At 45.7% G+C, this 23,956-nt stretch overlaps 2 protein-coding genes across 3 annotated transcripts in view; both read left to right on the top strand.

The window, feature by feature from the left end:
• The window catches only part of wee1 (WEE1 G2 checkpoint kinase), a 61,990-nt gene that overhangs the window by 11,031 nt on the left and 27,003 nt on the right, over positions 1–23,956 (top strand). The window contains exons 6-9 of one of the 2 annotated variants that reach the window (XM_056598935.1): positions 67–251; positions 359–529; positions 927–1,072; positions 2,831–3,795. The exons of the other annotated variant lie outside the window; for it this stretch is intronic. Of the exons in view, the coding sequence (XP_056454910.1) occupies positions 67–251; positions 359–529; positions 927–1,072; positions 2,831–2,987 (659 nt within the window). The 3' untranslated portion in view covers positions 2,988–3,795. Of the gene's footprint in view, positions 1–66; positions 252–358; positions 530–926; positions 1,073–2,830; positions 3,796–23,956 lie in introns of those variants that run through there. 2 annotated transcript variants of the gene reach the window in all.
• LOC130389245 (switch-associated protein 70-like) overlaps positions 5,449–23,956 on the top strand; it is a 33,009-nt gene continuing 14,501 nt past the window's right edge. Inside the window, exons 1-3 of the mRNA XM_056598936.1 lie at positions 5,449–5,765; positions 7,947–8,087; positions 12,651–12,824. Of these exons, the coding sequence (XP_056454911.1) occupies positions 5,523–5,765; positions 7,947–8,087; positions 12,651–12,824 (558 nt within the window). The 5' untranslated portion in view covers positions 5,449–5,522. The remainder of the gene's footprint in view (positions 5,766–7,946; positions 8,088–12,650; positions 12,825–23,956) is intronic.

Raw genomic sequence — 23,956 nt, 5'->3', positions numbered from 1 at the left:
TTGACATATAAATATACCAGAACATCCATGAGAACCTTCCTAACCTCTTGTAATGTGTACCTCTAGGCAACATCTTCATCTCACGGAAGTCTGTTCCCAGCCTGGACGAGTGTGACGAGGATGATGATAACGATGCCATGACGACCAGTGTGGTTTACAAGATAGGGGACCTTGGTCATGTGACTAGGGTGAACAATCCCCAGGTCGAGGAAGGGGACAGCAGATATCTGGCCAATGAAATCCTCCAAGAGGTACATTTTGTCATGTTTTTCTACGTACCTCAGCTCCATGTTAATACAATGCCTCTGAGAGAGGACATGTTGTACATGTATGTCATCTCCTGTTTCTCCGGCCCCAGGACTACAGTAACCTGACCAAGGCGGACATCTTTGCACTGGCTCTGACTGTGCTCAGTGCCTCGGGGGCGGAGCCGCTGCCCACCAATGGAGACAAGTGGCACGAAATCCGCCAGGGGAAGCTGCCCGCCATCCCCCAAGTGCTCTCTCCAGAGTTCCTGGACCTCCTCAAGGTAGCTCATCTCCCAAACTGTTCTGCTCTTGGTTTGACCAATGAACTGCTCTTGGTTTGATGCTGGGAAAGGGTAACTGTACTACTATGTGTGTTGAAATCACTATAGCATCGGAACCTAGAATCCGAATTCACTCAGAATAACCAGACTGGACAAAGCCTAGGACAGCCCAATCCAGTTTGGATTTATAATTTTGGGGACTATTGGGGCAAGCTACCTAGCAAGGGCAGTTTGCATTAAGATGAGCAACTGCCCAATTGCCTAATCCATCCACATTAGTGGTGCAGAGTTGGAACCTGTACAATATCAACAATTAACCTGGGGTCTTGATCTGACTGGTTGAACTCGATGTGGATGGAGATGTTAGGTTGTAATACCTTGTCTGCTCCTCTTCCAGCTGATGATCCATCCTAAGCCTGCCAGGAGGCCGTCGACCTCTGACCTCATCAAGCACCCTGTGCTCCTCACCGCCGCCAGGATGAGTGCGGACCAGCTCCGGGTGGAGCTCAACGCTGAGAGGTTCAAGAACGCCCTGCTCCAAAAGTACGTTCACCCAGCGGATTAGGATCAACTAGAACCTCTGGGGCCCCAAGCAGCTGACATCCAGCATTCATCCAGAGGCTGTAGAGCGCTAAAACCGAGCCAACGTATTTACTCTGCCAATATGGCCATCTTATGCCCGCCTTTTGCCCGCCTTTTGCCCGGCATGGTCCGCACGTTTACACTGATCGAGGTAATATACCGGCCTGTTTCGCACCCCAATTTACCCTCTTTTTTTCCTACACGTATTGGGGGTTTCATTTTCATATATATGCGGCTTTGTGGTTCCAGGGGAGGGACTTGGGTAGAGGTGGGGCTGCATTGTCTCTACAACAGACACAACGCAGCGATATCGACATGAGTAGTTCGATATCGCATGCCTCTGAATCGAATCGTATCGCGGCAGACTTTTGATATCGGCAAATATCGTACCGTTGTCCAATGAATCGATTTAAATATCGTATCGTGATGAAACCAGAGATCTACACCCCTGGCAGCCAATGACACTAACGGTTGCCCGCTTGCCCGGGGCAAGTAAAAAAAATGTTTGGGCAAGTTGAGATTTTTTCTGGTTGCCCGAACGGGCAAGTGGATTTTGGGTGGATGTTTATATAAAAGCTATTTATTCAAATGTTTTTCGAAACTGCAGAATAACCTTGTGTTCCGCAAAATCAGACAAAATAGAAGTATTTGCAATTGATCAGCGCGCTGTCTTCTCTTCTCTCGGAAAGCGAGTTGACAGACACGCATCGCTTCAGTGCGAATATAGCCCCGCCTTCTGTCACTCACTCGCAGTGCGGTCTCTGGCAGTGATTCGCTAAAGGTTAGCCAACACAGCTAGCATCTCAAGTGCAGCGCCTCCGCGAACGGTTGGGTAGAAGGAAAATGGAGTAGTGATGGAGGAGTGCAGTTTGGAAGTACTTTGGATTGAGGCAAATTATCAAGGAAAGCCATATGGAAGAACACGGACGATGAGGAGGACTAAAACTCGCAAATAACAACTTAAGAAGAAACGTCCCCTTTTCTTTTAACAACCAAAAATGAAGTATTACCTTTGTGATTTTTGTCCATAAAGTTGATTCTGATCGAATAAAACCACCATAAACAGAAAATCCAGTATCGTGATTGACAACCCTAGAAACGCGATTGTGATTATTCCGTTAGAGCTACAAGAAACTTGAAAGTTAAAAAAGACATATCTTTGCTACTACCTCTGACATTTAGTAATGTACATTTGCATCAAATCATGCAGGTCTACTATATAACTTGGCGATAGCTTTAATAGGTTGCAACGGTGGACTGAAATCACTTCATGGCACGATGTGACCGCTCGATAAATAAGTAAACAAAGAGAAGTTTGTTATTTTTTAAACACAACATGTGTGGAAGCTAACAGTCAGCTTCAGTCTGAGCTAGGATGATTTTTCTGAACCCCCCCCCCCCAAAACCAGGTCGGGTGCCTGGCAAAAAGAGGCCCGTGCACGATTCTGATTATAATTTGGGCAAGTGAACATTACATTCGGGCAAGTTGAACCTGACCTGTACTTGCCCGATGGGCAAGTGCTTTTGAAACCTTAGTGTCAACCCCTGCCCCTAGTGTTTGCTGTCTGCGCAGAGTTTTGATGCTGCTCCTGTCATCTCCTGGGTGTTGCTTCATTACTCAAGGAGGGGTATGCTGAGAGTCATGGTAGCCCATTGGGTTTATTGTTCACTTCTTACTTGACTCCTTGCATTAACACCCCTCTTTTACCTCTTCCTCAGAGAACTGAAGAAGGCCCAGATGGCTAAAGCAGCAGCAGAGGAGAAGGTTCTCTCCACGGACCGGGTCCTGACCCGCTCCACGGTCCAGGCCAACCCCAGAACCTCCAGGCTGATCGGCAAGAAGATGAACCGTTCAGTCAGCCTGACTATCTACTGAGCAGCCTCCCCTTCACCGTCTTCAAAGGTCTTCAGCTGGAGACCGGAGTGTGTTCAAGTCCTGGTAGCGGGCTGAGGGCCCAGGGCACGTGGTCGCATTTGACCGGGTCCCCCCTGGGCCAGGCGCTTCTATTGGGTTTACCGCTTTCTGAACTGGGGAAGGGCCTCGCATTCAGCCTGCTCCTTGAACGCCCTGTTCTTCTCTAGGTAGTTACTATACCTACTGTTCCACAAGGTTCGACATAGCACCAGTCTACATGGACTTCCTGCAAGAAAGACTAACTGGCAGCCAGTCAGTGACTTTTGAAGCTCTCTTCGTCGTGAATGTACTTGGCCGTGAGCACCTTACTGCCTGTCGAATGCCGTATGCTGGGGTTCAGCATAAAATAAGAGCACTTTGTAGGTGACCAGTGGATCGCGCCACAGAGAAACAAAGAAGAAAGGAACCCGCTGCTATTGATGTGTTGTCTGTCCGGAGAGGCAGGGTCACTTAGGACGTTTCCAGATCGTTTGGCTCTTACTTTGAAGTAGCAGGAATCTAGTTTCCTTTCCGAGTTGTTATGTGGTGCCTGAGGACCTCGGTGTGTCCTGTCGGTACGGTGTGCTCCTGGTTCCTGTGAGCGGCCCCCCCTGCCTGTAGCATTAGGACCACCTGGTCCCTGGGGCTCGTTCACGTTCATCACTTTGTTCCCAGAGGGCTGGTTTTCACACTTTGCTCTTCGTTTTCTTTTGTTCTTGTTCTTGTAAACGCTAACAGAATCTTGTTATAACCTGTAAATATTTCCTTCCAATAAATTCTCCTCCAGACTAATGTCGTGGTTCTGCTTGAGTGGTTTATTTTGTTGGCTCACCAGATTAAGGCCGAATCTCGATTCTTCCCCTTGCCCCTTTTGCTTTGTCTTTGTCTTTGTCTTAACCAAGACAAAGACAAAGACAAAGCAAAAGGGGCAAGGGGAAGAATCGAGATTAGGCCCAAGTGAGCTCTCAAATCATCTTAAAAATAAGGGGTATATAGCACTCAATCTTATCCCTTAATCTTGATCAAATTGGGTATTGAGACACCACTAGCTCTCACATGAACGCGCAACTTCAAGGGTAAGGGGGAAGATAAGGGGTAAGGGGAAGTATTGAGATTGGGCCCAACTCTCAAATAAAACCCAGCGAATGCGGCGAGTGCTATAGTGCAAAGTGAGGTTGAAAATATCCAAAGCCACATAGTTTAAGACGTAAAGAAATATTTAAACAATGTAGTAATCAATGTAAACCATAAAAGGGTTCCATTTAAAAAAAAAAGGAATAGAATACCTGTAGCTGAGCTGTTCTGTGTGTAGTACGAACTTTGAAAAGTATCTTATCTACCTTATTCCTTCACATCTAGTTAATCGAAATAAGCTCACAAAATGATGAGGCTGACACAATTGGATTCCTTTGAGTCTTGGCTTAAATCTAGTATATCGTTTGTTATCTACACGACGCGAGAAAGATCGTTTAAGCGTTCAAACGATCGACTTTCCTCCAAAGCAAATATATAATAATCCTAGTGTATTGATAGATATACCGCTCGAAATAACAATAATGTTATATTATATTTATATATATATATATATATATATATATATATATATTTATATTATATATATATATATTATATATATATATATATATATATATATATATACAGGGGCGTAACCAGGACATTATTACTGTGGTGGCCAGCTCGGGCCAGTCTTATATTTGGGGGGGCGCCTGATTATCAACAGGGGGGGTATTTTCAGTGCAATTTTATTCATAACGTCAATATATCACACTTTGAATAAGAATAATAAGTAAAAGTTAGATCAAACTATTAGTGCATATATTTTAGCTTTCTTTAGACGACCCGGGGGCCAATTGAGGCCCGCCGCCCGCGGGATGATATTCTGTGGCCCCCTGCTTGACATCAAAGTTTAGTGTTGGCCTTGTGATAGGGTGACCAGATGTCCCGTTTGCCGGGACAGTCCAAATTTTGAGTTGCGTGTCCTGAGTTCCGACAAAAGCCAAAGGACGCTAAAATGTCCTGGTTTCATCCAACCGCTATGAAATGTCCCCTGTTGTCAGCGATAACATAGCCAGCGTGATCTAATTATAGCCCGATCATTAACTTAGATTGGGTCAGTTGTGCTCCTTTCTTCTGTGGCATACTTGAAGTCGCCCAGCCTGACTCAGACTCTACCTCCAGCGGCCCCCAGGTAAGTTGACTTTGAGACCCCTGCTTTAGACCGTTTCCGTTCAGGATATTTTTGCACATGTCGCTACGCCCCTATATCGTTTTTTTGTTGATTTTACCGCCACTGAAGAACCAAAGCTTGAAATAAAAGGCAGACAATATGCATGCAGTAGCAGGCGGTTGGCCTGAAGATGGAGTCCTGATCTACGGTGCTCGGTCTGCTCATCAAGCAAGTGGAATAATTGTGCGTGGGTGTCGCCACTCTAAATGCTTTTCAAACCAACACATTAATATATCAAGACAAATCCATGGTTTTATTATTTAAAAAAAATGGAAGTACACATATTCCACACTTGCATTCTGTTTGGATTCCTTATGCGGTGTGACACTGAGTCACGTGGCAGTGGCTGGGCTCAGCCTCCCCGCGGGGTAGCAGAACCACGGCGGCTCAGTGCGTGTGGTAACACAGGGAGCGCGATGGCCTTGAGAGCCGAACTGTTAAAGTCCATCTGGCACGCATTCACCGCCTTGGATGTAGACAAGAGCGGCAAGGTGTCCAAGTCACAACTTAAGGTATCGTTTTTAATTCCTAACGATGTATTCTATTTAGGATTGATTTTTGATTCATGTTTTGGATTGTCATAGTGGTTTGCCTGAGTTGTCAACTCATGGAAACACGCAGAAATAACTTTTACTGATTTGTAAGCGCATTTGAAAGTTATTTTGTAATGTTAACCAAACGGTCTTTTCATCTTGGCTGTTTTTCTGATCTTTCCTACGACCATTTGTCCAATGTTAGTCTCAGTGTTGTTAGGAGGTGTTCCTCAAGAACAGCCTCAGGAGGCCTGGGCTATGTTTACTAGTCGGTCGCCATCAGCAAATTGCAAGTAAAATAAATAAACTTAGTTAAATAAAAGTACCCTTAGTCAACAAATGAATGTAATGGCTGGGCTTATTTAATTATTAAAAAAATCGGAATATGTTTTTATTGTACTCATGTTTGGTCCTGGTTGATCATCGGTCCTCCTAACCAGTGGCGGACTCAGAGTGTTTGAAGGGCATGGGCGAAAAAATAAAAAGGGCACATTCTGGACAACATGGGGCCCCACCAGCGGACACAGTGGCTTTTCTATCTTGATGGTGTTTTGTTCCCCCAACGGAGCCTTGAAGGCAGCGCTGCCTGGAAGGTCCTATCCCCTAACCTTAGCAAGCGCTGCCTTGAAGGTCCCATTCGGGGCACTTGTTACATCTCCATGTAGCACTTAAAAGAATAGTTGGGCTCATAATTTAAACGGGGGGTCTGTGGGTCCTCCCCCAGAAAAATGTTTGCTTCAAAGACACTGTTTCCCCTTATTCTAGCGACTTTATAAACACCAAAATGAGTTGTTCACATCATTGTGCACTTTCACATTTTAGCCAAAGAAAGGAGGATGCCTTACTGCTTTCATCTTTACTAACATTTAAGTAAAAATTAGACTGGAGAAAATTCAATGTGCCGCTACCATACAGTCTTTGACCGCTGACAGCCAGCTACGGAAAAATTTAAGGAAGTTTTCCTTCATGTTGAGGTGATAGCTGACCATTATCGCCTCTCTTGCATGAAATGACCTACACTTGAATGATCTTGAACGCTCAAAAAATGTATATACATTTTAAACAGATTATGCAAACGGAAAATATTAAGTTTTTCTAATTTGGCATCTAATTGCGCTTTTCCACTATGGGTACTGACATACTCTTAATCCGCTTTTTGCTTCGTTATCCAGTGGAGATTTAAGTACCACTCGATGTACCTGTTTGTCATGGCGACGCCACATGAAAGCAAAGCCTTGCATTCCCCGTTCGTCAGCTACCAAAGAGAGGAACGTCTGTACCTCAATAGCTAACCACAACATGTTTTTTTCGGTTTGCCATATTCTTGCTCCAGAGGGCACATCATCATCATCAGGGGCAACCTAGGGCACTCATTACATTTTGTTCACGTGTAAAGGGCAGCCAATAAGGCACTTTCTCTCATTTTCACAACCATAGAGGGCACTTTAGCACACTTTTTCAACCATGGGGGCACCAGACGGGCAGAAGGGCACTAGAAGGGCACCAGACGGGCAGAAGAGCACTAGAAGGGCACTATAAGGACCAGAGGAGCAGAAGGGCACTATCAGGGCATTATCAGGGCACTAGAAGGGCATTGGAAGGGCACTGGAAGGGCACTAGAACCAGACGGGCAGAAGGGCACTATCAGGGTACTAGAAGGGCACTAGAAGGGCACTAGAAGGACCAGACGGGCAGAAGGGCACTATCAGGGTACTAGAAGGGCACTAGAAGGGCACTGGAAGGGCACTAGTAGGACCAGACGGGCAGAAGGTCACTATCAGGGTACTAGAAGGGCACCAGATGGGCAGAAGGGGACTATCAGGGCACTAGAAGGGCTCCAGACGGCAGAAGGGCACTATCAGGGTACTAAAGGGGGCACTAAAAGGGCACCAGATGGGCAGAAGGGGACTATAAGGGCACTCATTAAGGCACGTCATTGAATTTTCTTGTTCTAGAGGGCATCATCATAATTTATTGTATGAAGGAGCACCCTAGAGGGCACCTAATCATGTTTTGCACGTGAAAAGGTCAGCCAATAAGGCATTTCCTCTCGTTTTCGACACTATTGAAGTGCACTTTAGCGCGCTTTTTCAACCATTGAGCCACAAACCACTGCCCCCCCCCTGAGTCCGCCACTGCTCCTAACCTTCTCCTCCGCAGGTGCTGTCCTATAACCTGTGCACGTTGATGAAGATCCCGCACGACCCTGTAGCTCTGGAGGAACACTTCAAGGATGACGACGAAGGCCCAGTGTCCAACCAGGGGTACATGCCTTACCTCAACACCTTCATTCTGGACAAGGTGGGTGAGGCTTTGTTCCATTCAAGACCGATTTACATTTGCATTTAGCAGGCTTTGCTGACGCTTTTATCCAAAGCGACTTAGAACTATTCATTCACTCATTCACACACCGACGGCGGCGTCACGTCAACCACGCATGGGAGACAGCCAGCAGTTAGGATTAGGCGTCTTGCTCTGTAATAACGTAGGAATAATAATAATAATAATAATGCTCTTCCATAACGTCCTCTGTTGGTGGAATGCTGTGGCTCTCGGCCCTCTGACCTCAGGACCGCTTCTAGCTCCTCAGTCTGCTTATCTCTTTTTGTAAAAGGATATTCTTCGGATCTTCAGATTGGCTCTTAAGCATTTAGGATATGTTAATTCAGCTTTTATACAAAGAGACTTAAGTGAATATGGATACATGGTGTTAAGAAGCAGGTCAGGCCAAGGATGCCTTGGTTCAAACCCAATTCCTATTACACAGTATACCTGACTCATGTTGGGTAATACAAAGAATATATATGTAAATAAATAAAAATATGTATACATATTTTTTTTTATATTTATTAGATAATACAAAGACCACATTAATATGCTTCTTATAGGGTAATACATAGAAAAAATATTTTATTACCCAATACGTGTCCTAAAACCTAAGAAATCCGGGGATTCCCAGCTGTTTATAAGTTCCTCTTTTTTGACTGCCTCCCTCTTTGCTCATGGTGCACGCTAAAGAGTGTGTGTGTGTGTGTGTGTGTGTGTGTGTGTGTGTGTGTGTGTGTGTGTGTGTGTGTGTGTGTGTGTGTGTGTGTGTGTGTGGTGTGTGTGTGTGTGTGGGCCTAAAGATCGACCCTATCACCCTTTGAACCCTCCTTACCCAGGTCAGCAGGTATTTTGGAAGGTTTGAGCCGTTTTCTGAACGCTGCGTGGCTCGTTGTTACAGGAAGCAGGTTACTTCATCTCACTCTGGCCTTTTGTGGCGTCACATCCTGTCCCCCCCCCTTAACAATGTCACCTCCAGAGGGTTCAACCGGGGGTGGACGTCATGCATATGACATTACCAGCTCCTACACACACACACACACACACACACACACAACACACACACATACACACACACACACACACACACACACACACACACACACACACACACACACACATACATATACATTAATATACACACGCACACACATACATCTAAATATATATAAAAACACACACATACACACACACACACACACATACACACACACACACACATACACACACACACACACACACACACACACACACACACACACATACATACATTAATATACACACGCACACACATACATCTAAATATATAAAACACACATACACACACACACACACACACACACACATACACACAAACACACACAGTGAGTTGGCCTTGACTCGTTCCCAAGGAAACTCCTCCCAGTTTCAGAAGGAATTATCCCCCTCCCCTTTCTTCCTCTCCTTATTCCCTCTCTTCCTCTTCCTCTCATTATTCTCTCTCTTCCTCACTCTCTCTGTTCCTTGATCTTTTTCTTAAGAACTACTCTTTAGCAATAGAGAGAGAGAAAGAGAGAAAGAGAGACACAGAGAAAGACACAGAGAGAGACAGAGAGAGAGAGAGAGAGAGAGAGAAGGAGAGAGAGAGAGAGAGTTGATTGTGTAAGTGATAAGTGAAGAGAAGCGAGGCGCTGGTGCATTTCAGTGACCTCCATTCAGACCTCCCTTACAGACCCTGGCTCGACACCAAGCAGGACCTTAAGACAGATGACGGGCAGAGAAGGAGGGGACGTCTCATCTCTTACTATAGTTTTAACGCGTCTTTTGTTTAATTTGAGTATTTCCACTCCCTGTAATATCCATTCAGGCTCAACTCATGTTCAAATCAGCTTCCCAGTCTTTCATTCTTGCAAATGTGTGAGTTGTAGTAAAATTACTAATGAAATAGGATTGCTTTGTATTGTGTCTATACAAAAGGTCTTAAAAAGGCACGACAACACAACAATGAAACTTAACATTCAGGACCCCTGATGCTTCATCCAGGACAGGGAGTGATCAGGCTGAACTAACAATCTTACTCAGCCAACACGATGGTATCCAGTAGAGTGGTTATTGAGTCATGATGGTAACCAGTAGAGTGGTTATTGAGTCATGCTGGTAACCAGTAGAGTGTTTATGGATTCATGCTGGTAACCAGTAGAGTGGTTTTCTTCTGGGTCCCTGAATCCTAATGACCACGTGTGGCCACAGAGGAAGGGAGTGCTGGCCCCAGGGAGCGAGCCCCTGACAAGGCCCCCATTGTAGAGGGGAGAGTGAGGTTCCAATGACACGGGGGAAGGAGAGACGCAAAGGGTGAACACCAGTTAGAGAATAAAGGAGAGAAGAAAAAGCTCTGAGAGAAAGAGAGAGAGAGAGAGAGAGAGAGAGAGAGAGAGGAGAGAGGGGAGAGGAGAGGGGAGAGGAGAGAGAGGAGAGAGAGAGAGAGAGAGGAGAGAGGGGAGAGGGAGGAGAGAGAGGGGAGAGAGAGAGAGGAGAGGAGGGAAGAGAGAGAGGAGAGGGAGAGAGAGAGAGAAGAAAAAAAAAGAGGGAGAAGAGAGAGAGAGGGTGAGAGAGAGAGAGAGAGAGAGAGAGAGAGAGAGAGAGAAGAGAGAGGAGAGAAGAAAGAGAGAGAGAGGAGAGAGAGAGAGAGAGAGAGAGAGAGAGACTGGTTTTAGCTGTTAAACAGTTTAATAGATAATAACTATCTGTTAAAACAAGAATAAGACATTGGCTAAAATAGAACATTGTTGTTATTTTGTTTGTGTATATATTGGTATTTAAAGAAAGCCGTTTGAGAAAGCAATTAAGAGACCAAGAGAAAAGAATCAATGAGCAAGACAAAGAGAAAGAATGACAGAGTGACAGAAACAACAAGTGCAGCATGACACAACGCAGACAAAGAGCTGCTCTTTCACCACCAGTCCTGTCTCCCCCAGACTGCAGACGGCTGATGCTGCTCTGGGCTAAGGCTACGTATTCCTACGTTATCCTAAGGCTACATTGTGCTCAATATCCTCAAGCTCAAGGGAACTCGTATCAGGAAGGTTTGGGACAATTATTGTTGTTTTGAAGGCCAATCCCACCAAAACAAGTTGTGTTCCTTATCCCACAGAATGCACTGTCAGCCCTGCCAAGAATCTCCATGGTAACCACAGCTCTCACCAACCCAAAGACAAACATTTCCTGCTCAGGCCACACTTGTACCTTTTCAAGGGCTTTGCCTCGCTATGGAGCCCGACGGTTCAGAGAGAGAGGAAGTGAGGAGGGAGAAATAGAGAGGCACACAGAGAAGTAGAAAGAGGTAATGAGCAGGAGAGGGGGAGGGCCTTGTGCTCCTTTATTCTATCGTTGTTTAAGCTCTATATTTTCCTCACTATGATGGTGTCTGAGGATCAGTGTGTGAGTCAGCTGTTCCCGTGAGTAGGAGGATCAACCTGTTGTACTGGAAAGATCAGAAGATCCATAGGCATCAATGTCACACTAGGACTAGAGATCCAACCCACAATCTGTTTCTGTTTTTCCGCCTGTCTGTCTGTAGTAACATTGGGGCTGTGTATTATCGCTATGGTTACAACCCACCAAGAAGGGGATGTTGGCCGTACAGTTTCCCCGTCCTAGGCCCACTGTGTCTCTCGACCTCTCCTCTGTGGCGCCTCACTCACATATTGATCTCTATAGTAAAAGGTTTATCAATAATAACTGAACGTAATGACTGAAGGCCTCCTCAGTAATATTTTGCTGTTAACGTGTAACGTTAACCGCAGTGTTGTGGCCAAGCTACTCTAAAAGTGTAGTGTGCTATGCTACCAGTCCTGAAAACGTTTAAGAGCTATTATATGAGTGTAATTTGTTGGAAATTAAACTCTCAGCTATTAGTGAGTGAAACTGAGAATATCTGATTCAAGTTGACTGCATCTGTCTGTATGAGCAAACTTAGATTTTAGACAGCTCCCTGATCACTTCTGCCCAATCAGGACATCTCTTCTCCTTGTTTGTTTTGGGAGTCATCTTGGCTAACCAACACCGATGCATGCACATGCAGCATTTCCCGGGGGCAGAGCTACGTAGCGAGGGAGCAGATGTGGAGGTGCTTTTTGGTTTAAAAATCGTACCTACAATCGTAACTACAGGCGACAACTGCACACGTCCAACTATTCCCTGCCCTTGAACAGATGAGGAGTTCCGGCCAAGTCTCTCTGTAGTCCCTTGGAAGTCAGTAATGCAAAACAATTTCAGATTAAACCATGAGGAATTAACCATAAATCCACAATAGGACCCCTTTAATGTGTATTTGTTTTCTGTTAGTTAAATATGCAGAGGATTTGCCATTGAGCAAGGCAGACCACGGTTTTCTTTTTTTTATATACTATTTTTGGTTTTTCAGATCATGGTTTTTAATTGCAGACATGGAAGGCTCATACATAGAGCCATCTTCTTTACAAAATGTTATTTTGACAAAGCAACAAACATTACAAAAATAACCATTCTACGTAACCCTCCTTCCTTCCCCTCCTCCACCAGGTGAAGGAGGAGTTTGACCGCCAGGACTTTGACAGGATGTGCTGGACGCTGTGCGCCCGAAAGAACTTGGACCGCAGCAACCTGCTGATATCTGACGACGATGCCTTCAAGATCTGGTGCCTCTTCAACTTCCTGTGTGAGGACCGCTACCCATTGTCTATCGTCAGCGAGGAGGTGAAGCACACTCTCTTTAGATCCGCACTCATGTTGATGGGCCTGACACTGGGACACATGTTTAAACCATCACCCATGTTAGTCTATCATTCTATTATTGGTAATACGAATAAGGTAGTGCACCCACAATCGTGTATATAGATACTGCTTAATGCTTCAGAAGAGTTCAATCCTAGGTCAAAGATTGCCCTGTAGAAACTAGAGATGTTCCGATACCATTTTTTCCCTCCCGATACCGATTCCGATACTTATGCTGTGGGTATCGGCCGATACCGAGTACCGATACCAGTATGTTACAAAAATGACTGTGATATGATTATCATTGTGGTAAGGCCTGGGTCAGGTTAAACCCTTTGTAAATGAATGAATGAATAAGGCAAATTAAAGCCATTTATTTTTAAATAGAACAGTATAAAAAACAGTAGTGCAACAGCAACTTAAATAATAGTTATTTAAAAAAAATAATAAAGTGTAGCCACAATTTCTTTAAAGGAGCATTTCACCGGTGCAGACATCAATATGTATTGAAATTGGGTCCTATATGTAGTCGAATAATAAAATAAAATTTTAATTTGGTGCCGTCTTGACCGAGAAAAGGCAAAAGGCAGAAAGTGACTTTTTGGCGCTTGTGGATTGAAGACAACAACTCCCACCATGCACAGCTTCGCTGGCGGCCACTCCCGCTGATCATCTCCGCCTATCGGACACCTCCTTGTTCCATCTACTAATGGAACAAATCAGCGTAGAGCTTGAACCGACGTCACTAGAGTAGTGACGCTTGCACAGAAGCATACGGCCGTCATCTTTCCTTATTCTGGGTGGAAATAGTAACATAGTTACGCCATTAAATGCGTTTATGTAAACATTTTTAGCGAGAAATGTGCATTTTAATTTCATAATGTTCGCTCGTTGAATTTGAAGGATCAGATATTGTTAATATGCACATTAACGTTTGAACATCGTTACCATGGGAGTGACCGGAGTTGTCAGAACGCTTAATAAAGTTTGACTTTATCTGACTGTTTTGTTGACATTCTATAGCACAGCTCGGTCTTGTCTATGCTATGCGCCTAATAATCCGGTGCGCCCTATATATGAAAACAGTTCTAAAATAGGCCATTCATTAAAGGTGCGCCTTATAATCCGGTGTGCCTTATAGTACGGAAAATACGGTAGTCCTCGTTTGTATTTCTTTCGAAATGGTGAACTTTTGCATGGAGCCATCTTCTATGTCAGATCCAGTACCCTCCGCCAATGTACTTCAGTTTTATCAACAGCCTCTGTTATCTTAGCTTCAGACGCTGTGGATGTTAGTTTCTGCTGGTGAAGTCCCACCCACTGGCACTGCTCTAATAGGTCTGTAGCGTCAGTGGGTCCCACCCCCTCGTCGTGCTCTTTAGCGTGACGCGTCTTCAAGTGTTTTATTAAGTTGCTAGTGTTGAAATTAGCAACACTCGTGCCACCCCTGGAAATCTTTTCACGGCATACGTTGCATGTCGCAGTCTTGCTGGTGGGAGCATCCAGCGTGAAATATTGCCACACCGCCGACATGATAACGCTAGCTCCTTGATTGACAGGTGATCAATTCTTCTTCGCCCCTCTGAAACAGCAGGCTGCAGATGGCAGCACAGCGCAACTGTTTTAAGAGCCGCGAAGAAGAACTGTGTCAGCGCTAACGGAGCTAACCAGTAAATAGCTTTCTATTTTAATAAATTACGTGGTATCGGAGGTGCCTGGACTCCAGTACTCGCCGATACCGATACCAGCATTTTCGGCAGTATCGGAGACATTTCCGATACTGGTATCGGAATCGGAACAACTCTAGTAGAAACCAGGAAAAACTGTTACTACTTCATCGACCAGTGTTTCAGGAAACAGAACCACATCCCCTATTAGGGCGTAGACCTGATGAAACCTGAAAGATGTGAAGGCTTAAAGAGCACTGAAGTATACTGGAAGTGATTTGGTACAGAAGTTGTTTTTAAAGGTCCCCTGGCATGCTCCTTTATGGATGCTTTAATATAGATATTAGTGGGCCATATCAGTGACATGCATATGAATCCTTCCCTTGGGTAGCGTGTTCCTCTCAGTCTGGGCAACGCTAAACCCATTTGCGAGGCTCCCTCTTGCGTCCAGCCGCTGTTAGCCTAGCGCCGGCTTCTCTACCGCTGTTAGCCTAGCGCCGGCTTCTCCACCGCTGTTAGCCTAGCGCCGGCTTCTCCACCGCTGTTAGCCTAGCGCCGGCTTCTCTACCGCTGTTAGCCTAGCGCCGGCTTCTCTACCGCTGTTAGCCTAGCGCCGGCTTCTCCACCGCTGTTAGCCTAGCGCCGGCTTCTCCACCGTTGTTAGCCTAGCGCCGGCTTCTCTACCGCTGTTAGCCTAGCGCCGGCTTCTCCACCGCTGTTGGCCTAGCGCCGGCTTCTTTACCGCTGTTAGCCTAGCGCCGGCTTCTCTACTTCTCTACCGCTGTTAGCCTAGCGCTGATAACACCAAGCTCAAAACAACTGCCCCTCTCAGCGAGCGTCTGGCATCTGATAGCGATCCCAGCGACAAGAAGCTCCTCCAGGACTCCGAGTACGATCGCTCCAAGCCAGTCTGCCCCCTGCTCCTGAAACATGAATGCTCCCATGGAATAACAGGACTAACAGGCGGTCCATGTGCTAACTACCATCCCACGTGGTGCAAGAAACACATGAGGAACGGTCCCGAAGGCAAACGGGGCTGCAAGAAAGGAGATAAGTGCCGTTATTTCCATGCTTCACTCTGCCTGAATGGTCTCGCCACAAAAATGTGTCTCAACGAGAACTGCAAGCTGATACACATCCGTGGTGTGAAGCGCTCTAAAGATGAGAAAACATCTAACAAAAAACAAACCGCTGCAGCTGCAGGAAAGAAGACAACGTTCAGTGTCGAACGAAAGCCCACTTCTAAGCCTGTGCAGCACTCCAAGCGCAGCAGGAATGATAGTGTGTCATCCCAAAAAACGCAAGCAAACAAAAATTCCTCCAGCCCCAAGCCCCTGAACCACGAGGATTTTCTCAAGCACCTGGCGCAGATGAAGGCAGACCTGACAAAGGAGGTCACCAAGGATCTGTCCTCCCTGATCCAGACGTCATTCCAGACAATGATGGGGCTCCACCATCAGCAACCATTCAACCTGAACAGGCAGATGTATCACCCGTCTCCTACGCAGTACTACCCAGAGGTTCATCAATCCCTCTATCATCATCCTCCTCCTCCTCCTCCTCTACAGGGTTACGCAGCATAACATCCCCTCCCCTGCCAGACCCCAAAGGGATTGTAGGACGGCCATCTCCTCTCCCAATATCCACCACCTTCCTGCTAAACGTCCAGGGAATGGACCCGAGGATCAAAACCAACGCTGGAAGATCAAGTCTCTTCAGGAGAACGTTGCATCGAGCACGCTGCATACCCCCTTCTTCATCCTCACAGAGACCCATCTGAAGCCCTACCATCTCGAAGCCGAGACCGGAATCCCTGGTTATACCACGTTCCGGGCTGATCGGGACAAACGTGCCCAAGGTGGAGTAGCCATCTATCTTCACAACACCATACCTGCTGACATGGTGAAAGTTTACTCCAACTCCTACTGTGAAATCGCACTGATCTACAACGCGAACTCCAACTTCTTGCTTGTCGGAGTGTACCGTCCCCCACTAGCACCGTTGGACATGTTCGACGACTGCTTGTGCGTTATACAAGACTCTTCAACGTTATAACAGGTGTACCCGAGCTGTACATCGCTGGAGACTTCAATCTCCCATTCATCGACTGGTCGACTAGGTCTATCAAGCCTACCTCCAGTATCCTAGCCTCTGACAGGAACTCTGGTTTAGTAATACTAGAGTTTATGTCCTCCAACTTCCTTGAGCAGCTAGTAGATGAGCCGACCCGGAAGGACCTGAACATCCTTGACCTCATCTTCTCCAACAACACTGACATGATTCATAGCATGTCAGTCTCAAAGACCGAGAAGTCAGATCACGACATCGTGAGCTGTACTCTCCTCCATCCGCAGTTCCTGCTGAAGCAACCAGCCAAACTGCAGTATGCTCCTACTTCAGCTTTTGACGAAATCAACTCCAACTCTGCTGACTGGGCCTCCATCAACAATGCACTTCTTGCTGTAGACTGGTCTACAGTCGTCAATCCAACGACACCACAAGATGTTACTTGGGACATGTTTGAAGGTATCATCGTCCAAGTTTGCAAGAAGCATGTTCCTTCACACAACCACAACCGCCAAGCCGCCGCATCCTCATCCTCTTCAAAGATCCCCAAGTCCCAAAGAGCTCTCCTCCGTAAAAAGAAGCGCCTCAACGCCAGGATCAACTCTATCAAGTACAGATTCGCAGGCCCTGCTCCTCCACGAAACGTCACCAAGCTTCAAAAACTTAATGACGAGAGAGCTGCCATTGAGCTGCTTCTGAAAGCAGACATCAAGCAGCAACGCCTGGGAGACGAATTAGCTGCCATCAGCAAAATAAAGACCAACCCCAAGGCCTTTTACTCCTTTGCAAAGAAGTCAAAGTCTCCTGGCCCCCTACTGGACAGTGACGACCAGCTCCAGTCAGATCCCGTTAGAATGGGCAGTATATTGCAGGAGCAATATGCAAAGGCATTTAGCAACCCCGACAAAGCTAACCTCGCTGAGGTTCGTGTATCCAAGCTTGTCGCCCAGTCAGAGTCGATAACGGATATTGACTTTGACGAGCACGATGTCCTTGATGCTATCAAAGCAATGGGCCGCTACTCAGCTGCTGGCCCGGATAAGTTCCCAGCCCTCATCCTCAAGGAATGTGGAACCGTGCTAGCCCCAGTAGTCACTCAGCTCTGGAGATCATCACTCAACTCCGGAGAAATAGCGACAAAGTTCAAGAGTCAAAGCGTGATTCCTCTGTTCAAAAAGGGAAAAAGATCGGTAGCTGCCAACTATCGACCTGTCTCCCTAACATCTCATCTCATCAAGATGTTCGAACGGGTCTTCCGTGCTAAGTTGGTTGATTTTATTGAATCCAAGGATATCATAAATCAAGATCAGCATGGCTTCCGAGCTGGAAGAAGCTGCCTGACCCAACTCCTTCACCATGTTGAGGACATCATGTGTGATTTGAATGCTGACGAGAACGCTGACATCCTCTATCTGGATTTCAGTAAAGCATTTGACAAAGTCGATCATGCTATTCTGCTAAAAAAACGTAATCTCTACGGCATCCAGGGAAAAGTACACCAGTGGCTCTCCAGCTTCCTACACGGCAGAACGCAGCACGTTGTTATTGATGGTGTGGAATCCAACATCATCAGGGTTTTGAGTGGGGTCCCACAGGGCACTGTGTTTTTATTTTGTACATTAATGACTTGTTCTCAGTTGTTAAACACAGCAAAGTAAAAGTTTTTGCTGACGATTCTAAGCTGCACAAGAATATCAGCTCCCCGTCAGACTGCCAGCTTCTCCAAGAAGATCTGCATGCGGTAGTTCGTTGGACTAACAGCAACAACATGGAACTAAACGAAAACAAGTTCCAACTTTTACAACACGGTAAAAACCAGGATCTGAAGCACCCCTACCTTTTACCATCTGGGAAATCAATATCCTCAGACGACGTTGTAAAAGACCTTGGTGTGTACATCGACAAGGATCTCCGATGGCGCCAGCACATTTCCAAAAAGTCAACCGAAGCCTCTGGCAAAGCTGGCTGGGTATTGAGGACCTTTTCAGTCAGAGACAGAGTCACTATGATGTTGCTCTACAAAACATACGTTCGCTCCATCATCGAATACTGCTGTGCTCTCTGGTCTCCCCACCTGCTCTGCGATATCATCATGGTTGAGTCTATCCAACGCTCATTCACTGCCAAAATAGCGGGCTACACGAACCTCAGCTACTGGGGATCGACTCAAGCAGCTCGACCTCTACTCCCTGCAGCGCCGCCGCGAGAGATACATCGTGATTCTCGTCTGGAAGATCTACCACGAAGTGATCCCCAACAATGTTAACATCGTCTTCCAACATTCACAAAGGCGAGGTGTTACATGTTTGCGACCTCTCAGCAGCTCCAAGTACAGCAGCATCAATACAATGAGATTCCATTCCTTCTCATCTACAGCCTCTGCACTGTACAATGCTGTACCACCAGACATCAAGTCGATCCCAACCCTTGACAAGTTTAAGGCAGCACTTGATAGCTTTCTCCATTCTGTTCCCGACAATCCTCCTACCCCTGGCTACACTGGGGCAAACGGAAACTCTCTGTTGTAGTGGGCTGGTAGCAAGAGTCAATAATTGCTATCTAATTGCTATCTACTATTACGGGAACGTTGGCGGTGGAGATACTCGATATCTTGGCCTGAGCGATCCAACTCGAAGCCAACCCAAGGAACCCAAGGAAGGAAGGGCCCCTGACACAGTATTTGAAGACGTTCCCGAAATTCAGCCATGGTGCAGAATTACAGCGACTACGAGCCAGTCGCACATTGAGCTTTCCCAAAACACGCCGCTTTGGTGTCCGTAGCTTTAATGCAAATGAGGAGGAGAGAGGCGGGTCAAGGAGGAGGGTGGGGGTGTGGCCCTGAGCAGCTTGCGGCCATGGTACCATGCTCTCTGTTTACAGTGGATGTATCGCAATGGCGAGGCGCACAGGCACAGCCTTTGGTCGTGTTCTGTAAATTCTAGAACACTCCGGGTGCTCCGGCGCGAGTCCTGGAGCTCTATATCTAAATAATAACCCTGATTGTCTTCCGCCGGAGCCCCGCTGCCGAGGGACCACCGCCTCGGCAGCGGCAGCGGTTAGGCACACCGTCTCCTGCAGCGGGCAGCGCCGAGGCGGTGGTCCCTCGGCAGCGGGCAGAAGGAAGTGGGGCTCAAGCGGGAGACAATTGCGGGCAACAATCCCTTTACTCCTCCATGTCGCGGTTCATTGAGGGAGTCAAAGCCAAAGTTCCTTTCCCCCAATTCCTTCTCAACCATGGCTGAAATAACCCACACCATGGCTGAAATTACACACACTTGCGTTACAGTGTGTGTAATCACACACACACACACACACACACACACACACACACACACACACACACACACACACACACACACACACACACACACACACACACACACACACACTTGTGGCGCTCGCACGGTCGTAGCTCATTGTCTCATTGGCGGGCCAAATTCTCTAGGCTGGCAAGGCAGTGAAAGGGGAGGTGGCATCTCCCCTTATGACGACATACAGGGAAAATTCCAAAACTGCTTGCTGAGCTTCGTTTTTTCAAAGGCGGAGGAGAATGCCTAGTGTTCGTTTTACACCCAACGAAATTTCTAGCTACTGGGGGAGCATAGGTAGGCTAGGGGAACTCATATTAATGTTAGAAAACCACAGAAAGTGAAGTGAATTTTCATACCATGGGATCTTTAAGTATTGTACCCCGGTCAACAAAGCACTAGATGCAGTACTGGATGTCCATTTCTTTATGGTAACAAGAAAGGGTTCAGAGTTAATTTAGATCCATGTTTCCCCAAACTGCAGTGTATTCTTGGTGAAGTCATTTGGGGGACTAGTGCATGTTGAACTATTTTAAAGGTTTTTATTCAAAAGCAACCACCATAATTTGATCAGTAGTTGTTATGGCATCATTTAAAAGGTAAAGCATGATGGATAAGAATGAGACTGGCTCTCCTCGGACCTAGTGGAGGAGTGCGTTTGGGTGTTCCTACTGTCGTCCACAGGGTCTTTTCACTGGTGTGTTTACAAGCTATTTTAGTTGCTACACCCAGTCCTGGAGAACACAAGAGGAAGTTTCAAACTTCCCCTTCTCTTACAAAAGCTCCAGGACCTACTGTCTGGCTGATAAACAGCCGAGCTGCGGCACATGGGGAAATCTATATTAACAAACAGGCGGAAACTTCTAGTGCTCTTTATTAGTGGCCGGTGAATGAAGGATCTATATAGACATGCATATAATATGTGTGAACACATATGCATATATTGTCTTGTGCATACCTTCATTATTCCTATCTTCATTAATATGAGAGAGTGATTTGAGGAGTGATCAGATGTTCCAATAGCACACGGTTCAACGGTCTCACAGTAAAATCAGAATCATGTCATTAATGAGCAGGGAGCTGGTTAGGAATCTTAATCTAGTTTTGAAACTAGAAACACAAACACACATATCATAACATTTTTTTTTTTATGCTTTCTTTTTTGTTATATATGAACAAGAAACAAGCAAACAAAAGAGGGCTAGGACATGAAAATGCACACATTTGAAAACAGGTACAAATACGAAAAGCATAGGTGCAGTACACAATACAAATATCTCACATTGGAAATGAGTCTTTATGTTTGTACTGTAGCGATCCCATTTTTAGTATTCCTCTCCTTTATCCTTTTGAGGCCGCAGGACAAAAGTCAAATTCTCCATTGCCTGGATAGAGTTTATAATATTTGTTAGGAGTCTCATGGTAGGAGGATTCCTCTGGAGCCAGCATTTAGTAATTGCTTTTTTACTTGCAACCATGAAATCTTCATAAGGTATGTGTCTCCTTTACTGAGACCATCAGGGAGTTCTGCAAGATATAAACAGTTAAAAGAAAAGTCAACTGATATGTCTAGAGTCTCCACAATTAACTCACTCACTTCCCTCCACAAAGGCAGAATACAAGGACAAGACCAAAAAAACATGAACATAATCTGCAGAAATCCCACCACACTCCCTCCAGCAAGAGTCCTGCATACTACTAAATGTTTATGTCTGGTTAGGGTCAATAAAAAATCGTATCAAATTCTTCGAGCAGAAATCTCACCAGAAATAAGAGTTTGTGGAAGTGGATTGATTCTTCCAAATTTGAAGCCACGTTTCTTCTAGAATTACTATATTAGCTTTCCTTCCCTGTCATGTTCTTCTCAATTTCTCCCAGTTGTTCCACAACCTCCCCTATTTTGCCGGTAGCGGCACTCACTTGTTGGATAATTTCGGTAGTCAGTCCGTCCACTTGCATTTTCATGTCTTCTTTAAAGCTTGTTCTTACTTGCGACAGTTCTTTTTTAATTTCTGATTTAAGATCCCGCAATCCTGTGGCTACCATTTCACTCACCACTTTCTTCAGGGAGCTGAGTGTAGCAGGTGAAGCAGGTCTCATCCTCCATGTCGTCGCCATTTTCACTGCGAGTTTCGCTATTGCTAGCATTGCGGTTGTTTCGGGTTTCTCGGCTGGTTTGACTCTGAAACTTGGCTCCCTCCTTTTTTTTTCTACCCCCACCCATCGTTCTTTGAGTTTAACTCACTCTAGTCGTGTTAAGCACTTGTATTACAGGGCATTATTTCGGGCGATGCAGGAGCTCCTTTCTCTGCTGCCATACTAGTTGCCGGGCCACCGGAAGTCCACATATCTTAACTTTTAATCATACTTCAATCATATATCATATATTTATACCACATTGAACTGAAAAATGCAGATCCTTTGTTATTCCTATTGACTGTTTTCTCATTCTGTTGAGGAGGCCTGATGAGTGACTGCTGTTCACGGTTCTTTTACATCTGCTGTAGGTATGAGTTGTAAAGAGAGAGAGCAGAAGAACGCAAGAATTTGAAACTAAACAACCCAAAAATTAAACCACCCTCACTCCCTATGTTTCTCCAACATAGAACTCATAAGGTGCAAACGTCCGTTTCCTGTACATGGGACCTTTATGATCCATTTCTCATATTGCATTTGACGACCAGATGAAAATTATTTTCTGGTCCCGTTTGAATTGTACCATAAACGTTTTTTTTTTACCATAATTTTTTTTGTGAAAAGAATGCTACAATTGAGCGGGTAGAAGTTTGATATGGTTAGGTTTTGTGCAAGAGCGCTTTGTGGACTACAACTCTTTGCTGCTCTCGACGCATATGATTTACGTCACCACTTGGTTTTCTTGGTTGTTTTTTAGAAAAACTTTGATTTTTTTTCTGAGGCTATGTCTTTGGTGCACTCACCGCCTTCTTTCAAGGAGAGGACAAAAGCCTTGAGCGTATCGATAACCGCTAAAAGTCTGGACATGTGTTGAGTTTTAGCAGAAGACGCAGCATCAGCACTGTAGGTTGAGATGGGTTATGAGGTGACGTCACATAGGCGACATGTTGTCTTTCTCGTTACGTCTTTTCCACTGCCGTTAGCCGAAGAATCATACAATATACTGTCAAACTCTTAACATGAATGATTATTTAGACCCACATAAAACATATGTGTAATCCAAGGCATTTAATGACCTGGACCAGAGAATAATATTTGTGCTGTCAAGCGATTAAAACATTTAATCGCGATTAATCACATTAATGTCATAGTTGACTCGCGATTAATCGCAAAAAAAAAAATATTCTAAATATCCCTTGATTTCGTGCTGCTATTCCTTTATTGATATCAGAGAGTGTTGAGAAGGACAGTAAGAAGAGAGACCTGCAGTGAATTCAACCCGGTCCACTTGACATCGGGTAGGTGCATGACAGTGGTAGGCCTACCGTTAAACTTCAATAGCCCAGGCTTTCATTTGTTTCAAATTTGTTTTGTTACTTTTGAACAAAACTCTTGCTCAGCAAAGATGGGCAATACCGTACCATTTATTTTTTAAACCAGTATGAATATTCCTACCGTACGTAGGCCTATACACATTACCAGGCTATCGATTAACGCCTACACAAAGACGCACACGCACACACACACACACACACACACACACGGTGGCGGAGGGGTGATCGGGAGAGACGGGAGAATTCCCGGTGGGCCGTTTACGTTTCGGGGCTGTCGGGCTGATTACTGCGGGATAACTATATAGCATTTATAAAAGTTCCTTGCAGCGCCGTCCGGCAGCCTGAGCTGTGCGCCCGCATCCTCTCACTCAGACGCAACAAACTGTCAACGTCGCAACCATGTCGATTTGGTCTAGAGGGGAGTAACTGAGCGGCCCCTCCCGAAGTGGTACAGCCCAGGTGGGCCTTGAACTGCGATTGGTCAGAAAGACATAACAGCATTGAACTCTCGTGCAGGCTCGAACAGATTGACACACAAACAAACACTTTTAAGGAGTTCTTCATCCGCTCCGTGTCCTTGCTTGCCCCAACAAGTTTGCCCC

Source organism: Gadus chalcogrammus, chromosome 9 (genome assembly GCF_026213295.1).
Source record: "Gadus chalcogrammus isolate NIFS_2021 chromosome 9, NIFS_Gcha_1.0, whole genome shotgun sequence".
NCBI lineage: Eukaryota > Metazoa > Chordata > Actinopteri > Gadiformes > Gadidae > Gadus > Gadus chalcogrammus.
Note: the sequence above shows the minus strand (reverse complement) of the source record. Positions and strands in the feature narration are given on the sequence as shown.